Genomic DNA, 25440 nt, shown 5'->3' on the forward strand with positions numbered 1-25440 from the left:
CACAGGGGCCAGTACGAGGCAAGGGTGGAACATGGAGGCAGTATTGGAAAGAAGCTACAGATCTTCCCAGATCCACACCCTAGCCCACATCGTCAGGGCGTCAGCTCTTCTCCATCCCTGCAGAAGATGCTTGGGTTCTCTGCAGCCTGAATCAGAAAATCTCGGGAGCAGGAAACCAGGCACCAGGGAATGGAGGATATGGTATAAAAAGGGTTTAAGTGAATGTGCTGAGACTGAGACACTCCAGCCTTCCCCCAGCACGTTTCCAGGGCCTTGGCATGCCAACTTAGAGCTTTAAGGCAATCCACTAGGCGTAGGCTTCCCTGGAGCAGCCAGACAGCCCCAGATGAGGGGTCCTCTTACAAAAGCTGACGTGCTATCCGATATCCCTGGAGTGAAGTAAGTCATCTGACTCGTACCCCTACACAGAGCTTCCAGTCAGCTTTTAAGTATTCGAAGGAGGGCTGGGATTGTGGATCAGGGGTAGAGCACTTGCCCAGCATGTGTGAGGCACTGGGTTCAATTCTCAGCACCACATAAAAAAACAAACAAATAAAAAATAAAGGTTAAATTCTTAAAAAAAAAAAAAAAAAAAAAAAAAATTCAAAGGATAATGAGGGACTAGCAGATGCCTGGGGAAATACCCTGGAAATATGACAATGTCCAAAACAAACAGGGAAAAAACCCCAAAAGAACTTTCAGGAAATAAAGACAATACAGGGGAAAAAGAAAATCTATATTTTTAAAAAGTTCTAACTAATATCCTTAGATTAAATATGGCATATATAAAATAAGAACAGATGCCATTTTGAATGGTAGAGTAAGGGCTGAAACAAATGGTCAACAGAAGTACTGAAAGTTAAAGTTGAGGAAATCTCTACAAAAGTAGAGGAAGGCTGGGTGCAGTGGTGCACACCTATAATCCTGTAATCCCAGCAGTTTGGGAGGCTGAGGCAGGAGGATGGTGAGTTCAAAGCCAACCTCAGCAACGTCGACAGGTCCCAAGCAACTTAGCAAGACCCTGTCTCTAAATAAAATAGAAAAAAAAGGACTTGAGATGTGGCTCAGTGGTTAAGAATCCCTGGGTTCAATCCCTGGTACTATCCCCCCCCCCCCAAAAGTAGAGGAAGATAGAGACAGACAACAGGAAATGAAAAAACAAACAAACAAACAAACAAACAAACAAACAAACAAAAAAAGATAAGTAGAACATGCATCCTGAAGAGCCGGCGTCTACCTAGGAACTCTTCAAGTAAGCCAAGTTACTTTACAACCAACAAGCCTCCTCCCTCAACACCTGACCAAGAAAACTCAGAAGTAAAAGAAATGATTCCACAGACCAAAACAGACTACCAAGTACCCAGAAAAATGGATAAACAGACATATGCACCTACATCACTGAGAAATTTTAGAACATAAAGTTTACAGAAAAGTTCCTAAAATCTTCCTAAAGAGGGGGGAAAAAAAACCCAAAAAACTATTTGCAAGGAAGTGACTCAGTGTGGCCTTCACAACCTGGTGTGAAGCACACTGGGGCCTTGACCCTGCCGACCCTGTGGAGGGCATGAGTGAGTGTCCCTGCCACACCTGCCAGTCAACCAGCAATGGGGACAGCTTTCAGAACTGAGTCAATAGAGCATGAGAAAGGAATAAGGCATTTTCAGACCCAATCACCTCCAAAATTTATATCCCACTCACTTTTTCTCAGGAAACAATTAGAGAACATGATCTGGAAAAATAAATATAGTAAGAGGAAGACATGAGGTCAGGAGCAAGGGTCCCAATGCTGGCCATGCATTCCCAGGATGACAGCTGTGCACTTGACCCAGAGAACAGCTGGGTCGGCCCAGATGGCGGGACCAAGGGAGGCCGGAGGGAGGCCACTGGAAAAACACAGAGCCATAGAAGAGCTGAATCCTTGGGGCGTGTGGGAAACACCACTGGAAGGTATCCAGAACAAATGGTGACAGTTACATGGAAATCCATGCATATAAAGGAAGAGAGCAACTATTAATTACAGGAAAGATAATTTTTTTATACAAATTAGGGAAGCCTAATAAAAAATACACTGCTCAGCTAAGCAGGTCACTGTAGTTACTAGTCAATAATAATAGAGGCTCAGAATCTGATTTAACCAGGAGTTGTAGTATAAATTTATCATGAGGGCATAGAGAGGGAGAATTGAACATAGGAAATACAAGAACTAAATCCTTATCTCCATGATAAAAAAATTAATAAAGTCTAATCCTGATAAGTCAAAACATCACATTATTTAGAAATTTGGTGGTAAACTCCAGGAGAACCAATTGAGAGGGAAGTGGTTGTCCCAAGGATTCATCATAACTGTTTTAATACTATTTATCTCTTAAAATATCTTGTGGGCAGATGAAAATAAAATACACAAAAAGATAAATATCAAAGAAGACATCTAACATCTCATAGGATAATCTTATACTTCTCCCAACCCCTGGCCAGAACTAGCATTCCTTCTGCCTACAATGGAGAAGCCACATGGTGTGAAGAAGATGAACTCCCGTTTTTCGGCTCACAGTTCCATACATTCAGGGAACAGGTAAAATTAACTAGAAACCAAGTAGTGGAAGCTGAGTGTGGAGGTGCTCACCTGTAATCCCAACTACCTGGGAGGCTGAGGCAGGAAGATCGCAAGTTTGATGCCAGTCTTAGCAACTTAGAAAGATCCTGTCTCAAAATAACATACAAAAAAGTTGCTGGGCTGAGATTTCATCTCAGTCTAGTCAGAATGGCAATTATTAAGAACACAAGTAACAATAAATGTTGATGAGGATGTGGCGAAAAAGGCACACTCATACATTGCTGGTGGGACTGCAAACTGGTAAAACCACTCTGGAAAGCAGTATGGACATTCCACAGAAAACTTGGAATGGAACCACCATTTGACCCAGCTATCCCACTCCCTGGCATATACCCAAAGGACTTATCAGCATACTATAGTGACATGGCCACATCCATGTTCAGAGTAGCTCAATTCACAATAGCACCAACCTAGGTGTCCTTCAATAGATGAATGTATGAAGAAAATGTGGACCATATGCACAATGGTATATTACTAGCCATAAAGGAGAATGAAATAACGGCATTTGCCAGTAAATGGATGGACCTGGAGACTATCGTGCTAAGTGAAATAAGCCAATCCCCCAAAACCAAAGGCCAAATGTTCTCTCTGATATGCAGATGCTAACACACAATAAACAGGTTTGTGGGGGTGGGAGGGGAGTGTGGAAACTTGCCAGATTAGACAGGGGAACATGGGGGAAAGGGAGTGGGGGTGGGAATGAGAAAGACAGTAGACTGAACTGGACATCACTTTCCTACGGTCATCTGTGAATACAGGACCAGTGAAACTCCACATCATGTACAACCACAGAATGGGATCCTAATGAAAATAAGTCATACTCCATGTATGTATAATATGTCAAAATACATTCTACTGTCATGTATAACTAACAAGAACAACAACAAAAAGAAAGGTGCTGGGGTGTAGCTCAGTGGTTGTGTGTCCCTGAGTTCAGTCCTTAGTAACACACACACACACACACACACACACACCCCAAAAAAAAGGTTAAGAAAAGAAAAAGAACGCAAGTAGTGGTTCCAAAGGGCGGATTGATTGTGACAGCATCCTCATCACCTGAAAACTTGCTAGAAATGCACATTACTGGCCCCAGTCCTAGACCTGCTGGATCAGAAACTCCTGGGCACCTGCAGCACTGTTTTAAGGAGCCCTCTGTGAGACTCTGATGCTCCCAGTTGAGAACTACTGATAGAAAGCAGAAGTTGCACCCAGAGTCCAAAAATAAATAGAAAAGGTTTTAGTTGATAAAAGTAAACCCTACTCACCGCTTTTTTATCAGGCTGGCTATCATCATAGCCAGTTGTAAGATCTCTAATGGCAGAAATTTCAAATTTGCCACAAGTTTTGGGATAATTATTCTTCCCATCATAGTTTCTCAGGTTTCCGAATAATTTTTTAATGGTATCTTGATCGTGGCAGATAAAATATGAAGCTTTGGTAATATGGTAGCCATACCTATCAAAAAAATTACAGAATCATGCAAAATTAGCAGCAAATAATTCTGCAGAATATATACAGAGTATGTATTAACCAGTATATTCTAAAATAAATGAAACAAATAACCATAACTAACTTTAAAGGAATAATCTACTATTTAAAAAGAGACCAATGTTGAGTATGGTGACACAAGTCTGTAATCCCAGATACTTGGGAGGCTGAGGCATAAGAATCATAAGTTTGAGGCCAGACTTGGCAATCGAGGGAGATCCTATGTCAAAAAAGTTGCAGAGGGTGCTGGGGATGTCATTCAGTGGTAGAGTGACCCTGGATTCAATCTTCAGTGCCACAAACATACAAAAAGACATCCAACGATCGATCTCAGGGATCACCAAATGCCTACCTGGCCTTCATACCATAATTACAAATTAAAAGTTTTATTGGAACATAGCCACACCATGTCCACTACTTTGTGTGATATCTCTAGCTGCTTTTGCACTATATAGTCAGAGTTTGGTACTTGCTACAAAGACTAGATAGATAAATTATGAATATATTTAATTTTTCTTTAACCTTGGATACTTAAATCACAATCTTCAATTGGCTATTTCTGCCACTCATGTTGTCATTTAAGAATAAATACAGCTAGGTATGGTGGTACACGCCTATAATCTGAGTGGCTCAGGAGGCTGAGGCAGGAGGATCTCAAATTCAAAGCCAGTCCCAGCAAAAGTGAGGCATTAAGCAACTCAGTGAGACCCTGTCTCTGAATAAAATACAAAATAGGGCTGGGGATGTAGCTCAGTGGTCAAGTGCCCTGAGTTCAATCCCTGGCCCAAAAAAAGGTCAAGTGCCCTGAGTTCAATCCCTGCCCCCAAAAAAGAATAAATCCAACCGCAAATGAAATTACTAATAAGTGGTTAAATACCAAAAGGAAAGGTATCATTTTTTTCCCTAAGAAATAGAATTCATCACCAAAGTAAGAGCATTAGGAAGAATATTAGTGTCTCATGCACAAGAACACAATAAAACATTAAAAAATATTACTACAATCAAACAAAGTCAATAGAAACTTACTCCACGTAGATGGCCTTTAACTGCTGAGATAAAGACAAATTCTTGGTTGCTAGAAAGCTAGCCAACTCTGCACTTATGACGGCAGCACTGACTCCATCTTTGTCCAGAACAAAAGGGCAGCACATATATCCTGCAGAAACACGTGGAGTCCTTTATTACACCACGTCAGGCTGCTCATGTGTACGCATCCTGGCTACTGCATATTAGAGGTGGTATGCACTGAGTACAGGCAATTTCTCATTCACTACCATACAGTAAAGAATTTACCTAGTGCCTAGTACAAAGGAGATCTTCAAGAAGTCTATGTAGAATAATCAGTGAGATTTTTCCCTCCTGGCCAAATGATGCTCACCGACTAGATTCATGTCAAGCCCTCCCGGCTCACATGAAGTTGGTTCTACTTGTTTTAGCCAATACCTATCTCTGTCTCCTCTGAAACCCAACAGTTCTTGATAGTCAAGTGCTTCACCTGGACACCTGGCCTGTATGCCTCTATGTGGTTACTCACTAGGACTATGTCAGGAGCTCTGGGCTAAGGTCAGCGTCATCCATCTCTTCTAGTCACCGAGTCACAGATATAAAATTAATATTTGATAAGCAAATATAAGACAATCTTTTTTAAAAAGCTATAAAAACAATTCTGACAAGAATATAAATGCTATTACACTTCATTCAATTAAACAAATGATGTGCATTAGCTGCACTGCAGGGAATATACAGATGAACATAAATAAAGTTAATGTGCAAAAGCTTTTACCAAGTTAACAGTTAAACAATTTCTGGTGCAAACATCTGATGTCTGTGTTTCTAGAGCTGCTCTCCTTTCTGCTCTTGTTTACTGACAGATTAGTACGAGGGTCTTCAGTCATTCTGGGTCATGGTTTCCCGTGACCATGCCTTTCATGGGAACACCAAAGCAGTGCCTTCCCCTCTCTCTGGAGAGACTCAGCGAACATCCTTGTCAGCACTTTTGCAAGGGGGTAGACTCATTTAGGCTGGGTTCTCAAGCTACCAGCAGCCAAGTGTACAATATTCTGTTTTCAGTCATCTGCAGATGGCCTGATTATTTGCAAGATATTTGTTAAAAAAAAAAAAAATGAGATGCCAATTTTGGAGTGGGACCTGAGCAATAGAGAAACAAAGTAAACTGTGTGCTCTTATTTACTGTGGATATTTTGAACCCAAGTTCAAATCTTTCACCCATTTGTATCCTATATATTAACTGATTCTCTGATCCTCATTATTACTTCTTACCAATAGCTTCTTCAAATGCAAATAAGACAGTCTTCCCCTGGTCTATGAGTTGTTTGGCTCTGTTTCCCATCCACTTAAAGCCAGTTAATGTTTCCTAAAGGGATAATGCAAAAGAAAAAAAAAAAAAAAAAAAAAAAAAAAGCCTTAGATCTTATATAGAGACAACAGAAGGAAAAATGCATGAATGTGTCCTTCCAACACCTTACCTCAAAATGAAAACCCTCCTTTAAGGCAATGGCCTGCAAGATTTTGGAGGAGACGGTGCTGGACAACATGTATGTGTCTTTGAGGGCACCTTGATCTTGGTTCTTCTCTTTCCAAGAAGTAAAGAGCCACCAGCCCAAGAGGGCCCCCAGCTCATTGCCAGAAAACACTCTCCATTCGCCACTGAAACAAAAATGCATTCAACTTTGTGATCTTAAGGAAGGCATTAGAAGCCAGCAGAGTAGGATAATCGTGCAGATAAGGCCTCCCTATGCTTTCTGTAGGACTGTCCCCATCTTTAATAACACATTGGAAACCTAACTGCCACTTCACAAATATGTGAGCAGCAACCATGTACTGGGCAAACAGTTCATCTCTGAAGACAGTATAAATGAACATGTCAAAGATGACAGGTAATGCTTTATTTTAATCTTCTACGAAAACTTTGGTTTTGAAACATAATAGACTTACTTGCTATTCCTTTGTACAAATTCTATGGCTGAACTTGTCTTAAACAGTGTGCCAATACCCCACAGGTATCGTTCCTGTTCCACCTAAATTCAACATTTCCTTGAAGACCCAGCTCCTTAGGAGATACACTGACAAATACTGAACTGTGAAGGCAGCACTAAGCAAAGTATTGTGCCCTTATTTGCCACTGAGAGTTACATTAAAATCAATCGTAAAGTGACAGAGGAGCACAAATAGCAATTTCAATCCCAAGTACACACTGTGTTGACGTTCCCTGCATCATGCTGGCAATGATGTGATCCCCCTGCCCTTGAGATCAGTGTCTCTTTCTAAGTTAGAGGACTCCACAGAAAGTTCTCCAAGGTAATTTGCAAAACAAATGCAAAATAAATGGAAAATGTTTCCCCATGGATTCGGCATTCCCAGAAATACATTATTGCCAAAGATGTTGTCCTTTGTAATTTCCATTATATGGATAATCACAATTCATTTCACCTGTCTTGCTTTTCTGCCACAGCAAGTCTATCGGCATCTGGGTCATTGGCTAAAACAATTTTGGCCTTGGTTTTGTCGGCCAAAGCAAAAGATAAAGTCTGAAAGAGAGTATGAAAAATAAAAAAACAATTATTGAAATCAAGAAGCAAGCATATCCTAGTTTTTATATATGTTCAGGTTTTAAGAGCTGAAAAGAACTTTCTTCAAACTAAGGCTGACTTTTATTTCTGGAGCTGGTCTTTCTTGGTCAGATAATATCTTCCTAGGTCAGAGGTCAAATAATGGGAGTACAATGTGTGGCCCATACCTGCCCTGTAATTCAACCCGCATGTGACAGTACATATGTGGTTGGACTGGTATTTCCCAGCAAGCCGTGTGATCAACATCACAAACAAACCAAAGTAAACTGATTCTCAACATCATTGTTACCTAACCTTTAAATATGTTATATGAATCATGATTTAAATAATACTCCTTTAGATCAGACAAATGACAATTAAGGAATAACAATCATAACATGAAAAAAATCCATTCTACTATTATTACTTTTGACATTAAGGAAACACAGTAAAATAAATTTTAACTAAACCAATATTTAGATTCCAACTCATATCCTGGTTCTAAGGTGTCTAATTTCAAAGTTCCTTTAAGAAATTAATGACTAATAAACACATATTTCCAATGATGAAATTCATTTTCCTCCAGCACAATGAAAACACATAAAATTCACTTGGCAGTAATAATCTGAAGATTAAACGTAGGTTTCATAATTTTTAAAAATTAGGTTACCAAGACATCTTTACCCTCTTCGGGATTCGGGTATTTGATGGTTGGAAACTCAGGATCAGGATCTTTCTGCTGGGGAACAGCCTCGGGAGGAACAAGGTCAAAAGCCTTGAAAGCCAGCTGCACAAAGTCATGACCCACACCATGGACGGAGGTGTGCACAAACTTCAACTTGGTCTCCCTGTTCACACTCCTGGAATCAAACACATCATGGAAAACGTTAAAGCTACAAATAAGACTCTCAAAACTGAAAGGTTTGCAAAATACCAAGGAGCCTTAGTCCTCAGAACATAAGAAATCAATGCAGTTAAGGATGTATAAGACAAGTGAACAACTTTCCAATTTCATTTAAAAAAATAAACAAAGCTTAGTATTCTCTCCCTAAACACATATTATCTCCCTCTGACAAATGTGAATTTACTCTGTAGTTATTTTCAGCAAATCTGACTACTTTCTGATTACTATCATATTCTACGGTTAAGCTTTCACAGTCCAAGGGAGGTATAAGAAAGAACTGTAGCTCAGTTTCCAAGAAAGACACACAGTTAGGTCCATGGGTGCTGATCACAGCAGTGCCTGAGCTGGGGTCCAGGGCTCCATATATTCCGTATTAGCTTCAGAAATGACTTTAAAATGTCTCTTTCAAAATATTGTGATAAATTATGCCATATGTTAAAAAAAAAAAAAAAAAAAATCTTTTTCTTTGCTAAGTAACAGTCCTGCTTGGCAAAGTGTCATGACCTAGAATTTAAATATAGATAGAATAACTATAAAAATACAAACTGGCAGAAATTACAGAGAAGTTGACAACTTCCAATGCTCTGATTGCAAGAAGCTTAAGTTATTATTCATTTTTTGGAAATGAATAAATGTACAAGGTTTTGTCTACAAGAACAGTAGTTTAAAACACTCATATAGGGTTGGGTTATAGCTCAGTGGCAGAGTGCTTGCCTAGTATGTGTGAGGTCCTGGGTTCAATCCTTAGCATCACATAAAAATAAACAAAATAAAGGCATCTGTCCACTTACAAAAAAATTTAAAAAAAAACACACACACATATATTAAACAATGCATCTGGAAAAAGAAATATGCAAGATCAGGGAGGACAAATTTGAAAAAAAAAACTTGGATATTAAAGTACATTACAAAGTTATAGTAATTACAGAGTTTGGCACTGGATATATAAAGGAGATTAAGGGGAACACAAACATCAGGCTATGGCAGGTATGAGCGTCTATTTTTAATGCTGTTCATTAGCACAGGTAGGATAAGGACTGAGAGCAACCCGTGAATTTGGCAACCTGGATATATGTATATAAAAAAAACTCACGTTTATATGCGTATATGTATATTATGTATCTATGTGTATGCATATTACATATGTGTATATATAAAAACTCATGTTTATATATAATATTATTGAAAAAATAAAAATATTTATTTATAATAAAAAAAAGGCAGACTAAAAGAACAGAACAAATGGACTGGTATTGTCACTCAGTGGTGGAACACTTGCCTAGCATGTGTGAGGTACTGGGTTCAATTTTCAGCATCATATATAAATAAATAAAATACAGGTCCATTGACAATTAAAAATATATTAAAAAAAAAAAAAAAGAACGAACCAGAGTCTAGAAACTGATTAAATTTGAACTGGGAAAGGCGTAGGAGAAGCAGTACGGTTTGGTGGTTAACATGCTCTGGAGTGAGACTCTGAATCCTGGAGTTCTGCCCCTGTGTGACCGCTAGGCACTGCTTAACCCCTCTGTGTCTCAGCTCTCTCATCTATAACACGGCAAACCATCAGAACCTACTCTTACACTTTGTTGGGGAGAATTAAAATGAAATTATATGTGAAGAAATTACAATAATTATCTGGTAGGTAATAGCATTCAATTAACATTGGAAACTGATTCTTAGAGTGGACATTTCCAATCCATCCAAAAAATGATGCATTCTTCAATTTATGGCTTATATAACTGCAAACCTTTCAGAAAAAAAAAAAAAAAGCTGCTTTTCTACTTCACATCCCAGTCAAAATTAAAAATCACCAATGACACCAAGACTAAATATTACAAAATGTAAACTTGAAAATTTTAGAAAAAACAAGACTTTCTTTTCTTATAATCTTGGTGTAGAGAAAGCCTTTTTATAAAAGTATGACATAAACTCAGAAGCTACATATTAGAAGATTGATAAATATTAACAAAAAAAAATTTAAAAGTTCAACAAAAAATTTCAGTAAAAAATTCCAGAGCTGGAAATGCATCTTAGTGGTAGACACACTTGTCTACCATATGTGAGGTCCTGGGATGATCCCTAGAGCTACGAAAAAAGAAAAAAAATATCCAAAAGTAACAACAGAAATAAATACTCGTTTTCTTTATAAAACAGCTTTCCAAATATAAAATATTAACAAACACATAGAAGAATATAGGTTAATAAATAAGAAGAAATAGTTTATTCATAAAAGAATGCAAATGAAAGTAATATCATGCTCATCTAGCAAATCAGGAAAAATGGGAAATTTTATGGGGTCATATACTGTTAACATATACTGTTGGTGGAATTGTCAACTGCTATAACATTTTTGGAGGGCTATTTGTTAACTATCAACTTTGTAAATGCATATACACATTTTTTTTTAGCGGGGGGTTACTGGGGTGCTTTACCACCAAGTTACATAACCAGACCTTTTTAAATTTTATTTTGAGACAAGGTCTCACTGAGTTGCCCAGGCTGGCCTCAAAAAGTTATTTTATGGATACATGGACACAAATATACACAAGCAATGTGCAAAGCAGATTTACTTCAGTGCTACCTGAAGTTAACAAAAACTGTAAACTCTGTGAAGTTGAATTGGTGGGTCAGAGGTAAGGTTCACAGATGTGTTTTGCTTGGATTATGCAGCAGTGAAACAATGATCCTCAAAATTTAGAAATTGGCAATTTTCCCTCAGGGAGAGAAATATTTCTATGTCTGGCAACTTGAACTTATATGTCACAGTTGAGGGTGAAATTCCACTGTCTGGCTTCTCCCTTCAGATGAGATTGGAGGCCATACCCTGCACTGCAGCCACCACACCCAGGTGTCCAACAAGTAACAGTATTGGAGATAACCCAGGAATTCAGCTTCCTAAAGCTGGGGACAATCAGGAGTCCTGGGACCTACAGCACACTGGTGAAGGACAACACTGCCACCCAGCTACACTGCTTAGCAACTGAAATGATTGAGTCTGTCACAGGGTTAAATAAATGGGTGCAGTGACCTTTAGAACACAAGGTCAGGACAGACAGGGACTAACACAGGAAGGCAGGGTCAGGACAGACAGGGATTAACAAAACAAGGTGCCCACAGCAAACTAACTGGGTGGTAAAAATTACAGAATGAGCTACATACATACTATATTGCTATTTATGATTCTGAAATACACAAGTATATGCTTGTGTATGGACAGAAAATTTCTCTAAGGATAAGAAAAATGTCAGTGCTTCCTTTGTGAAACTTTTCTGCAAATTTTCAAATAGCTATATGTGTGTGTATATGTATATGCACATGTACATATACATGTGTACATATATATATGCTTAGAGAAATTTTCTGTGCACATGCAAGCATATACATGTGTATTTCAAAATCATCAATACAATACAGTATGTGTGCAGCTCGTTCGAAGACTTTTACCACCCAGTGAGTGTGCTGTGGGCACCTTCCTGTGTTAGTCTCTGACCTGAACCTGTGTTCTAAAGGTCATTGCACCCATTAGTTTGTAATATATGTATATGCACACATACATATTTATATACATGCATGTATTGCACATCACACCTATGTCACAGTTCACAAACTATGGCCCACGGACTGGCCACCTGCTTTTGTAAGTAAAGTGTTTTGGGAACACAGTCACATATGCACTGCTTCCCTGAAGGGACATCTGCAGCTTGCTTCCTACACAACAGTGATATGGAGTAGTTAGAGAGGTTGGGTGGCCTGCACAGCCTGAGAGTATTTACTATCTGCCCCTTTAATGAAAGCTGACGACCCCGGATCCACAGGATACAGCTATAGGATATGCAACAACTCAAGAGAAAAACTTAGTGGAAATTGACAGAATTTGGCTGAATTGCATTAACTTAACTCCCCTAACGTCAGTGAAGACACAATCTACTTACCTGTGGAAACAGTATTTTTTAAGGTCTTCAAAGTAGCTGGTATTGATGGAGGCACTGGGGTTGTGAAGAAGGGCATTGCCATCAATTAAGGAGTCATCCCAAGCTTGAGGCCAGGGCTCAAGGTTTTCTTCAATAGCTTGAGAAATCCCTTTGTCGTGAGGAGAGATGATCTGCGCTCCGTTGTCCCAATAGACCTGGAGAAGCCAGGAGTGTATTCGGGAGGGTGAGAGTTAACGTTAATGGAAACAGAACAGTCAGTCATCACCTCTGCTCCAGAACAGTTTGGGTTTGGGATTCTGATAAAAGACGAGTAGAGAGAAAAACACACCTTATAGCCATTATCCTGCTTTGGATTGTGGGAGGCAGTGATCATGATTCCGGCGCAAAGCTTCAAGTGCGACACTGTGTAGGGCTGTAAGAGAAAAGGAGATGCAAATGGTTTCTAAAAGATTAGACAGACTTCAAATGCTTGTTGTATATTACCTGTGCCAATTTAGTTCCTATTTAATAAATGTGAGTATCAGAATTCTGGCTGGATACTTTTGCTCTGTACCCAAATAGTGTATGCAAGTTCCCCCTTCCAACTAGAACTAACTGGCTTGGAACTAGCTAGCTGCTTATACTTGGAACTAACTGGTTGCTGAAAATTCCAGGATATGTGTCCTAAACAGAAAGGTAAGTGCTTTCCTAGAAGCCTTCTTCTCTCAATAAAATATTTTTTTTTAAAAAAAGGGAAGGGGGCTAGGGATGTGGCTCAGTGGTTGAGCACCCCTGGGTTCAAACTAAAAAAGACTGCCTAAGTCTCCATTCCACATCCTTTTAAAGCTTTTGCTCAAGATAGAAGTTCAAATATTCAATTTATTCTCTCCAACTGATTTCCTTCTCCTCTTCTTTCTCATTTGCTTTTTTTTTGGTACTGGGGATTGAATTCAGGGGCACTCGACCACTGAGCCACATCCCCAGCCCTATTTTGTATTTTATTTAGAGACAGGGTCTCATTGAATTGCTTAGCACCTCGCTTTTGCTGACATTGGCTCTAAACTTGAAATCCTCCTGCCTCAGCCTCCTAAGCCACTGGGATGGATTACAGGCATATGCCACCATACATGGTTCTCATTTGCTTTTAAGGGATAGATTGAGGAAATGGAGAAATAATCCCTATTGCTCATTTATCTCTCACCCCAGGATTAAACATCCCTCCCTTATATTTCAACTTAGCTCCTTCTTTTTAAGACTACTTTCAAAATAAAGGAGAGGGTTTGGATTATATCCCTTATGGCTGCAAACAAGACTGACTATACACAAGCAAGAATCGTCTGCCCCCTCCATCTTCCCACCAAGCGTCACTGCACTTATCTGCCCTTGGAAGTTATGTCACATCCCTCAGATGCCCTGGTACAAAGAAGAGGTCGTCAGAACTACTCCATAATACAGGGAAATGATCAGGAGACACTCATTTATTTTATGCCTGAGACAAAAATAATAGCTACGAACACTTGGTCCAGAAGACAATAGGATGTTTAATATAGTGCTATTTCCTATCAGACAGTAAAACGAACAACATGTGGATGTGAAACAGAGTGTCTGCTGGGTGGGTAACTTACAACCCAGGAGGTGCTGATCTACCTGTCAGCGTCCTGGGGACAGCCAACACAAGCGAGCAGACGGACTTCTACACTAACACACTCACATTGCTACTTGATGCAAGAAACTGCATCCAACCATGAGTTCTAAAAAAATACTTTCAGCATCCGGCCCAGCTCTTGATGGTTCTGTCTACTTGAAAGTAACAGCTGTCCCAGGCCCTGGTCCCCTGTTCTTTAGATTCTGCTTCATTAGAGATTCCATAAAAATCTACCCAGGAATAGTATTTTATTTATACCCCAACTTGTCAAAAATATTCATAAGACAGAGTTTCAAGTGAATTCAGATTTAGACCCAAAAAGTTTCCTTATTATAATTGTGGGGAAAAAGATCTACACCAATTTAAAAACAGACAGACAAACAAAAACCATTTTGCTTACTTCCTGAAATATCCTTAGAATGCAAGCAAAAGGAAAATTACACTTTAAAAAAAAAAATCAACTCTGAAGAATCCAAAGTTGAATACTAGAAGAATACTATTAGGATTTGGGTGAAATTTCCTGAAGAGAAAATAGGTGGCCTGATCAATGAAAAGATGCAATTCTGTCACTGAAATACCTGAATTCCAAAAGTACTGAAGACTGAAAAATTTAGTAAAGTCCCATCCCTGATCCTGTGACAGGAAACTAGAAAAGGAAATAATACTTACCACAAAAGGGGTTGGGGTTATATCAGAAAAGAGGTGCACAGGAATCCCCTGGCTGATAAACGTGGTTGCAGCAAGTCGTGCAAACCTAGAAACGCAGGAACAAGGAAGAAAAGGAGAGTCCAGTTGTCAGGGCCATGGGTGAAGTACATGAACACAGGTTCATATTGCATACAGCAGTCAGAGCATATGCATATGCATAGGTTGCATACAGCAGTCAGAGCAAGTAAATTGTTCCTTACAAATATTTACATTGGTGTGGAGCAAAAGAGCCAGAGGACTCTTAGGAGTTATCTCATTACCGTCCACTGTTTTACAGAAACGGGACTAAAGCCAAGAAGGGCCAGGCAACATGCCCCACATCCAATGGTTACTCAGCATCTGAGCATGTGTCAACTTAAAAGCAACAACTGTCATGTTTCCTACTGCCCTGTTCTTTAGATCATGCTTCATTAAAGATTTCAAAAAAATTGACTGAGGAATAGTGATTCCGCCCGCCACAGGACATCTGAAATGGAGACATTTTCAGTTGTCACACTGGGGGAAAGATTCAGATGACTGTGAGTTGAAAATGTTATGATGTTGCTTACACGGGCTATGTGATTAGGCCTAGCATGGCTGTGTCTGTGCCGAGTACCTGCAGACCTGCAGACGTTTATTCTTGTTATTATTCCCCGCACAATGCAGTATAACCACTGCTTACGTAGCGCCTACATTGATTAGGTATTATAGTCATCTAGAGTTATTTGAAGAACATAGGAGATGGTGCTTAGGTTATATGCAAATACTCCATTATTTTATAGAAGGGACCTGAGCACCCCTGCAGGTTCTGGTATCTGAGGGGGTCTTGAGACCAATCCCCCAAGGAAACCAAGAGATCTTGTAAGTACTGTACAGGCTGTTGTGAGGACTCAAAGAGTAAATGCATGAAGGCCTGATGCATAACCAGCACTCAAAATGATCACTGCTATTCTTATCATCAGTACCATCATGAACAATCACCTACAGCTACAGAAAAGCGTCCCACTGGTTTGGAAATATTTGTCACAAAAATGCATCCTGAGATGGGTGTTCAAGAATGGGAAGGGGGTGCTGAGGTGGTGGCTCAGTGGGGAGCACTTGCCTCACATGTGTGAGGAACTGGGTTCAATCCTCAGCACTGCATATAAAGAAATGAATAAAGAAATAAATAGAGGTCCATCAACAACTAAAAAATATATTTAAAAAAATGGGAAGGGGACCATGAGGCTTGTGAATAGTAGAAGAAAAAAAAAATAATAAAAGAAAGCAAGCAAGAGGGAGGAATAATCCTGCCACTTTGTAATTTTTCTTCTCCTTCAATGCACATTACTTTCCAAAATCACTTTGTTTTCTTAACCAAAATCTAGAGCCAGAATTTTTAAAAGCTCGAGTTTACTCATTGTTTTTATTGTTAAGCAATGTAGCTAATGAATGTATTTAAAAATCAAGCTATTGAAATGGTAAATAAAAACAAAATCTTTTGCAAAGGGAACTACCAAAATCTGTTTCCTGAAAACTGTCACAGTACCTTCTACTGCTGCCACCACTGGGTGGATGTGCTCGGGCGTCAAAGCTGATCACAACGCCCCTTTGCTTCAGGTCACTGAACTGCTCTTCCAGGTACCTGCAAAATCCCTAAAGACACAAAAGGGCATGTGTTTTAACACATCCTTTTTATACATATGATATAGAAAAGTTAGCCCTGAATTACATTTTTGTTTTACTTTTATAGGAGAATATTATAGCAGAGGGAGAAAAAAATTTAGATGAACAACAGGAAAACAATAGCTTTATATTTATTGTCTATGTCAACCAGGCACTGTGTTGGGTGCTTAGTACCTATCATCTCTAACCCCAGATCAACTTTGCCAAGATATTGCATTTTATAGATGGAAAAACAAAGGCTCAGAGAGGTGCAGTGACTTATTCAGTTTCAGGCACACCTGGCTTTGTCCCCAGATCTAGTGAGAGGTGGTTCAGTGAGGGGGTTCAAGCACATGCTCTGGAGTCAGAACCTGGATTAGTACTTCACTCCACCACCTACAAGCAACTGACAGCTTTCGTCACATCTCGTCACCTCAGTTTCCTCTTGTGTAAAACAGGAGGAACAGGAGGAACCTACCACACAGGGCTGTCATAAGAATTAATGCTAAATGCTGAGAGTCCCACACCAAGTGTGCGCCACATAGTTCTAATTCTTATTTTCCTTCAAAGCCTATATTCCTTCTCTTTGACAATTAAGTGAACAAAATCAGCTTTGTTCAGTTTATTTGTGATATTATTTTCCAAAAGTCTAAAGGAGGCCATAATCAGTCCACATACAGGGCATAACCAACTAGACAAATAAAAATTGTGTGGTTTGGGGCTCTCACCACCTGCCCAGACCTGATGGTGCACACTACTCCTGTACCCCAGTGATAGAGTGATATCACACCACTCTCAAATAGAGAAGCCTGAAAAACAGTGAACTTGGAAGTAAGAAGATGCAAATTACTGGATATTACTATAGAACAAAGAGAACCCTGGTTTTGCAATAATGATGGTTCCTATCACTTATTTCACTTTAAAAAAAATTTTTTTTAGTTGTAAATGGACATAATACCTTTATTTTACTTATTTTTATGTGGTGCTGAGAATCCAACCCAGTGCCTCACACATGCTAGGTGAGCACTCTATCAACTGAGCTGCAACCCCAGCCCATCATTTATTTCACTTTAATTACAGAAAATCTTGTAAAATATAAATATAACTCTTCATAGCCTACTGCCAAAGCAGTGTCAATGTAGGATTCCTTTAATTTTTCCCTGACAAACATACTGTATTAGGCACATCTTCTGAGGTTCAGTGATTCAAGGAAATTAGGAAGCATGGGTATAGGTTTTATGGTCTCCCTGGAAGGTATCCGGATTCCTAATACTCTGTGGCTTACAACAGCAAGAACACGCCTCGCTTTTCCTAGTCAACCCATGTTGTTCCTCAGTGTTTGAGGGGCCAGAAAAGCATGCAACCTTAGTCAAAATCCTCACATCGCCAAATTCTCTAAAAATTTCTGGGCCTGCTGAGGACAAGAAATTGGGAGAATGGCCAAGAGAAAAGGATGTTTATTCTAAACAAATGATTCACTGGGAACGAGGGAGGTTTTCAGAATTGAAAAGTTATTATAAAACACAGGAGGAAACTTGTTTTTCTGACTTTAAAAAGTAGAACTATGATCAATATGTATATGCTTCAGAAAGATTTAGTTTCAAAATTATAAAGCCATTTTTTTTTGTACCAGGGATTGAACCCAGGGGTGCTTAACCACTGAGCCACATCCCCAATCCTTTTTTTGAATATTTTATTTAGAGACAGTGTCTTGCTAAGTTGCTTAGGGCCTTGCTAAGTTGCTGAGGCTGGTTCTGAACTTCCTATCTTCCTCTCTCAGCCTCCCAAGCCTCTGGGATTATAGGTATGCAGCACAGCACCCAGCCTTGAAACCATCTTTGAATAGAGAATGGTCCAAAGACAGAATGGGCTACTTCAGAGGATAGTGGGTTCTCCATCACTGATAAGTCATGTCTAGATTAATTAATCTAAGCTTAGGGATCACAAACAGCATAAAACAGACACAAATTAACTATCAGAAGGAAATGATAACCTCTATCAATGAGGCAAGTAACAGACGCTTTCTCCAGCCTCTGCCCTGTCTTGGAACTGTTGTTGACTCACATATATCAAACAAGGCCAATTTCAAAGGAACATGTGGATAGGGCTCCACAACCAGAGGGTGCCTCCACCAGAATGGAAGTCAGAACTGGGATGAGTAACCAATATGGCTGCACATCCACATTCTGCCTGGGGATGCTCCTCACGGTTGGGGGCTGTTCCGGGAATTTTCTTTCCTCCAAGGTTGGAACTATCCTGAAGTTAAAGATGTACGTGTTGCTCTCATGAAGCTTGCTTAACACTGTCATCCTCATCTCCTGTATTCCCACATAGCTAGATCATCACTTTGGAGTGCTGAGGTTGCAGAGTGTTCCAAGGGGTGGCTGGTTGAATCAGATGACCTTTAACATATCTATTCATTTTGCTTTACAGGATTCTTAACTATCACAGGGTCTATCCTCAGAAGAAACTAATTCTTCTAGGGGAAAGGTAGGTGAGATAAATTCTAAGACTTACTTGGGGATGCACTGACTCATTCTTGAAAAGTAGATATAATGGATACTGTGGAAAAAGCTTTTGGTTCATCTAAAATCTTGAGATCCTGTAACAATTAGACCTAACAGAAGGTGTGACCAATCATGGCAATATATCCCATCCCATGATCTGACGTTGACCTTCCTCCAATGGGAAATAAGTTTCTACATTCCTTCTCCTTGATCGGCCTTACTGAGTCACTTTTAACAAATGGAATATGGTAGAAGTAACTGTGTGGCTTTCAAACTTAGTCATTAAAGTCAATATGGCTTTTACATGTAGGTTTTCTAGCCCTGGTGATCCCAGTCTATAACAGCAATAGATGCAGACATGTGAGTGAAGGATATCACAAATTATTATTATTATTATTATTATTATTATTATAAAACTGGCTCAGGTGATGCCAAGAGGAGCAGAGAAGAGCTGTCTGCATGGATTTCTCCCCGAACTGCAGATCTGTGAGCAAAATAAATGTGATGGATGTTTCAAACCACGATGTTTTGGGGTGATTTATTCCATGGCCTTAGTAACTGAAACAAAAAGTGATCTCATTCAGGGGCCATCCCTACAATGAATGGCAAAGGACTCCCATGCCTACTACATCCTAAGCCTTCCCTTCAAAAACATCTCAGGGAGGCCTGTAGCTTGACAGGCCTGTGGTTTGTGGCCAGGGTTCCCAGGGCTCATCCCTTGGATAAGCTTTCCTGATTGGGGTTTCACTAGAACATGCTCAACTCCATCTTTTACACAGGGGTATACAAGCAAGTTACCATCATTAGGCAATTTTTCTAGCCTTGCCTTTCCCAGAATTAAGGTGATGTTTCTTTCTTTCTTTCTTTATTTTTTTCTGGTGCTGGGTGCAATGTTCATTCTTAACAAGTCTAAGGAGTTGGAGAAATAGTGAGAGTAAGCTGTTCTACTTCACCTCCCTCTACAATTGTTCTCCCAGTCTTCAGAGGCAGCTTTTCTTGTTTTGTCACGTTCTTCATCTCTATTCCTAAAAGTTGGGTTTTAACTTTGATAATGAAAGTCACAAATTGAGGCAAGGGAACTCAGTAATAACTTCAACCAGTAAAAATTTCAAGTAAGCTTCAATTTAATATAAGTTAAAACTAAGCAGAATAGGCTCTTGGTAACTCTAGCAGTACCTTTTCATCACTGGCATCTATTAAACCATGGTAGAAATGCTAAGACCTTAAAAGTCAGCTTAGTAGGTGGGTTTGTACTGCCACAGAATCTCCACAAGGGGATCTGTTTTAGTCATTAATACATCTCCAATGTTTGCAACATAGTCAGTATTCAACAAATTTATTAAGTGAATGGATGAATGGATAGATGGATGTCAAAATGAGTTTTAAAACAAAATTTCTTTGACGAACTGCACAAGCCTTACTTTATAAAGTAAAAGGTGCTGACTCTTTGCGCTAGCCAAGTCCACAAACGTGTCCACAATTATAACAAATTAGGTCCATCAGATACAAAAGGAGCCAGGGGCTATGTTAAGAGGAACTAGGAATTATAAAAACCTGGTACCTGTGTAGTCTGGATGATGGTTAAGTCATTCATATGAGAAATCCCTGCTCCCATAGGAGCTCGAAGGCCAGCAGTCCCAAACTCCATTCGGGCCCCGAAACATTTCTGTAGTTCTTCCTTATTACCTTCTGCAATTAATTGTTTCACTGATTCCAAAGTTAAAGGATTCTGCAAAAAAGAAATATACATTAAAGATACATAAGATGAATAAGAGTGAAAAACTTGCAATCGAAAAAACTCCAACAACAACAAAGAACCCAGCTGGGCATGGTAGCACATGCCTATAATCCCAGTGACCCAGGAGGCTGAGGCAGGAGGATCACAAGTTCAAAGCCAGCCTCAGCAACTTAGTGAGACCCTTTCTCAAAAGGAAAAATAAAAAGAGCTGGGTGGTAAAGTGCCCCTGGGTTCAATCCCCAGTCCAAAAAAAACAAACAAAAACAACAACAAAAAGAAACTACAACAATTCTAATCTCTGGGGGAAAAAAAAAAAAAAATATATATATATATATATACACATAGGCTTTCCAATTTTTTGATGATTTTGAAGTCTGAAATAGGGTGTTGGTTTGATGTTTAAGGTATTATTTTCTTTCCTATCAGGGCAAGCACTTTTGGAGAAATGGAAGACCCAGAATGGGATTCCAGACACATCACTTACCAACTCCATGTAGGTCAGCTCGCTTCTTGAATTTTCAGGTTCCCTATCTTTAACCTGGGCACAAACTAGAGCTTTCCCGACAAGGTTTTTAAGGTTTTAAATTAAAGTAATGAAAAATATCTTTCTCTGCTTGGCACTTATATAATTAAATGTTCATTTTCTTCCATAATGTCCTCATGTTTTCCCAGAGAGTGACAGAGTGAACAATGCAAATCAAAACCAAATTCTCTACAATGCTTTATAATTTGTACAAGGTGTTCACATAACTGATTAGGTTAGAATCTTAAAATAACTCCTAGAGGCAAGCAAGTAACAGATGGAGGGCTTTCATAGTGTTTTTAAAATTTTTTAAATTATTTTTAGTTGTAGATGGACACAATATTTTTATTTTATTTATTTATTTTTATGTGGTGCTGAGGATCGAACCCAGGGCCTCAGACATACTAGGCAAACACTTATTACATTAATTGCTTCAAATGAGACACTAAAGACAATAACTTAAGTTCATTATACATTGCCCTATTTTCTTTGTACAACAGTTATAGAAAATATTAAGACAGAGAAAAATAATGACAATCACGTTAACTCCCCATCAGACTTTTCAATGAAGAGTTCCGGGAAGGGACTGAGGTTGTGGCTCAGGGGAAGAGCACTTGCCTAGCACAAGTGAGGCACTGGTTTCAATCCTCAGAACCACATAAAAATAAATAAATAAAATAAAGGTACTGGGTCCATGTACAACTAAAAAAAAGTTCTAAAAAAGAATTCAGGGGAATATAGAGATGGTATCTTATACTTATCACTCATGTAGATGAGCACTCAGGCAAGACGTGACCACATAAACTTTGAAATGCTATTGCAATAAAACCTTGGCTTCCTGGAAGTATGCCCATCTTTCCAGATTGTTCCAGATTCAAAAGGAATTGCGTAAAACCACACCTTTTTTGATTAAAAGTCATGCACACTATAATCTTACCCATCAAATTGTCAGGAGCCCCCTAGGAAGGGCTCAGAACTGGTACGTAAAAGAGGCTCAATAAATATCTGTTGAGTGGATGAGAAAACCTAGACTTCACAGTCACATCCAACATCCAGTGATTCTGATTCACAGTGTAGATGTGGTTAATCTTAATTGGTCTTGGATATCTATAAAGGACCCAGTAGCCTGAGAGAAACAAAGCAGACAGAGAGATAATGAAAAGTCAGAGGGCAGCAGAAATGAAGACTGGCACTGGGAGTGACCAAAACTAACATCCAGTAAAAGTACAGGGATGAAGGTACAAAGGAGGTGCAGAGGATGCCTGCCCAGGGGCGCCCCAGCCTGTGTGGAATCAGACCAACGGCTGCAATGCTTTTTGGTGATGGGAGTTCCACGGAGGATGAATTGGCTGGTGAGGTGACTGAGTCAAGCCAAAGAAGAAACAGAGGAAAAGAGCATAAAGGACAAGTGAATATTAAAAAATAAAAAGGACAACATCCTTTCACTGTTACCCAACAAGGCTTCCATCACTGTAAGGATGCAACATTTTGCAGAAATGACATTTTCTTTTTCCTCAAAGAGAAAGATTTATGGAAAAATGAATGACTAATTCTGACTTTAAAAAAGAATAATATACTTCACATTACTAAGTTATCAGAAATGGAAACACTTTCCTTCCCATAAGAATCACAAAGTTATTTTTTTCCAGAAAAGAAAAAAATCCCCCTAAGGAGTTGCAAATAGTATCCTGGAAATGGGATTTGCTGACTTTTCATATATAGGAGTCAGAGAATGGTAAATAAAGACAAAGACAGGTCCCCTCCGAATGGATTGCAGTCCCCTGGGTTCATTCATTTAACAAATATGTCAGGCACCTACCATGTGCCAGGCACTGTCCAGGCACTATAAACCATGGAAGTGAGAGGAGATGGCACTGGCTAAATAATTTTCAAGAACCCAGTGCAAAATGAAAATGACTGAACAGTAGAAAATGAAACTATTCAACAATTAAGTATTTGAAGACAAGACAGCAGAGAATGACAACAAGAGTAGGCCCACCTGGGCAGGGTGGCACACACCTGTAATCCCAGCGCTCAGGAAGCTGAGGCAGGAGGATTGAGAGCAAAGAAAGTCTCAGCAAAAGCGAGGCACTAACAACTCAGTGAGACCCTGTCCCTAAATAAAATACAAAATAGGGCTGGGATGTGCCTCAATGGTTGAAGACCCTTGATCAATCTCCAGTGGGGGTGGGGGCAAGAATAGGTCCTTGGGATCACAGGTCCTGTCCAAGTGCAGTCTCACTGCCCCCTGAAGTCAGCCCTGGACACAGATACTAAATAAATAAATCTACAAGTGTTGTGTGTGTGTGTGTGTGTGTGTGTTTCTGTGTATGCCCGTGTGCATTTTTTCCAATCACAGGAAGAGCTCTGGAAAAGAACTGGCAGTTTAGAGACTGTATTAGAAAGAAATAAGATACTCTTAGGAGTTAGGGAAGCCTTTCTATGTAAATTACACAACAGAAGCAATAATATGAGATCTTAGACACCAAACAGGGGTTATAATATTAGACATAAATTCAGCAGAAGCAAGCAGAGAAATGTTCTGGGCAAACAACAGCACCCTGAAGGAACAGGTAGTAAAGGACAGACTGAAGTTAGGAGAGAGGAAGTGCTGCCCAGAGCTGGGTGGGTCCCAACTCTCTTTGCTCTAAGAAAGTAAACAGAAAAAGTGATGCTATGTCCAAATGGTTCTCTGTCGCCTTCTCAGAAAAGTGGCAGTCCTAATGAAGCCAGAATTGGGAACAGGCAGTTAGTGTAGAAATAGGGGATCGGGTCAAATAATGGAAATGAAGGCCATGAAAGCCATCTGCCTTGGAAGTTGAAGGCTGCCCCTGGGAGAATGGAATATCAAAGATCTCCGGACCCCACTGACTATCAAATTTACCTGTGCTTGTTAGGGACTACAGGCAGGGAGCTGCTAATTAATGAATGCCCCCTGGGCCCTTGCCTGGCTGAATCACTTTGGCCTTCCCCCTGCCCCATCGCTTCTCATTTTTTACATCTCACCTGCAAAACCAGGCCTAGTCACGTAGGCAGGAAGGAGAGATAAGGGGGGAGAGAACTGGAGAACAAAAGAGACCTTAACCTATAAAAGATGTAGGGTGCACTCACTTCCAGGGACTTTAGAACATCAGCCATGGCCCCCTTCTTCCTGACGGGAGAAGTCTGTACTATTACCTTTAAATAAAACCTGCTTAATATGCTTGCCTTGGCGTGCTTCTCTAGTGTTCAAACTTCAACATTAGAGGGAGCAGAACTCATCACTGGTAAATGGCGGTATCACTAATGCAAATTCCTGAGCCAGCCAGGACCACTAGGGAGGACTCTGTAAGAAAGCCCTCAGGAAGGGTGGAATGGAACATTACTCTGCAAAGATCCCAGAGGCGAAAGGAACAGGCGGGACTGCACGATTTTGAATCTGTGGGGACACACAGCCCAATGCGGAGGATGAGCGCGGGTCTGAGTGACAGGAAGGCATGCGGTTCTCAAGTAGACAGAGCCCGGAGTCACGCAGCGCTCAGACCTCCGGGGCTCGCGCCCGGACACTCATCTTGCAGTCCAGGCCGACCAGATGGCTGGCTTTGTTCCGGGACAACCTTTACCGGACTAATCTGTAAGCCGCCACATGCCAGCGGGAACCCGGGAGGCCTGGCGGCCGCCTTATCCGGATCTTCCCTGGGGCCGGCGGCCGGCGGGCTGGCAGGCGAGGGAAGGAAGGAAGCTCGGGCATCCGCGCTCGCCGCAGGAAACGCGGCGCCGCGCCTGGGAGGAACCAGCACCCGCTCCGGGCGCTCCCAGCCCCTCTCGCCCCTCACCTTGTCCCAGCGCAGCCACTGGGCGGTCTCCTGCTCCAGCCGGGCGTCCATGCCGATGCCGATGCCTCCTTGTGCGGGCGTTGCAGCTGCCAGCAGCCGCTGTCCGTGCCCGGCCACTACCGAGGGCAAGAGGCCGAATGGCCCTTCCGGAGGGGCGGGGCGCCGGGAGAGGGCGGGGCGCCGGGAGGGGCGGGGCGCCGGGAGAGGGCGGAGCAGCCAGCCGCGCAGCAGGAGGAGAGTGACGCACCGCACGTCGCGCCTTCATTTCTTGCAAGTTGGCAAGTGCGACTCCGGGGGCTGGGAGTGGGGCGGGATCTGCTCGCACCTGGCAAGTGAGGACAGGACGTCTTTGCCATCATCTCTGGGACGTCCCGAGATCCTGCATTCGTGCA

General features: G+C 40.6%; 1 protein-coding gene across 2 annotated transcripts in view; it reads right to left on the reverse strand.

The window, feature by feature from the left end:
- Positions 1-25179, reverse strand: part of Pgm2 (phosphoglucomutase 2) — a 31778-nt gene extending 6599 nt beyond the window's left edge. Inside the window, exons 1-13 of one of the 2 annotated variants that reach the window (XM_047567307.1) lie at positions 25049-25142; positions 22171-22359; positions 20534-20701; positions 16350-16456; positions 14804-14888; positions 12839-12922; positions 12511-12704; positions 8342-8531; positions 7553-7650; positions 6589-6769; positions 6383-6476; positions 5129-5258; positions 3880-4069 (exon numbers count right to left, since the gene is read on the reverse strand). In XM_047567307.1, the coding sequence (XP_047423263.1) occupies positions 3880-4069; positions 5129-5258; positions 6383-6476; positions 6589-6769; positions 7553-7650; positions 8342-8531; positions 12511-12704; positions 12839-12922; positions 14804-14888; positions 16350-16456; positions 20534-20620 (1440 nt within the window). In that variant the 5' untranslated portion in view covers positions 20621-20701; positions 22171-22359; positions 25049-25142. Of the gene's footprint in view, positions 1-3879; positions 4070-5128; positions 5259-6382; positions 6477-6588; positions 6770-7552; positions 7651-8341; positions 8532-12510; positions 12705-12838; positions 12923-14803; positions 14889-16349; positions 16457-20533; positions 20702-22170; positions 22360-25048 lie in introns of both variants that reach the window. The other variant, XM_047567306.1, reaches the window with a different exon arrangement.
- Positions 25180-25440: the final 261 nt, after the last annotated feature.

This window comes from Sciurus carolinensis, chromosome 10 (assembly GCF_902686445.1).
Source record: "Sciurus carolinensis chromosome 10, mSciCar1.2, whole genome shotgun sequence".
Taxonomy (NCBI): domain Eukaryota; kingdom Metazoa; phylum Chordata; class Mammalia; order Rodentia; family Sciuridae; genus Sciurus; species Sciurus carolinensis.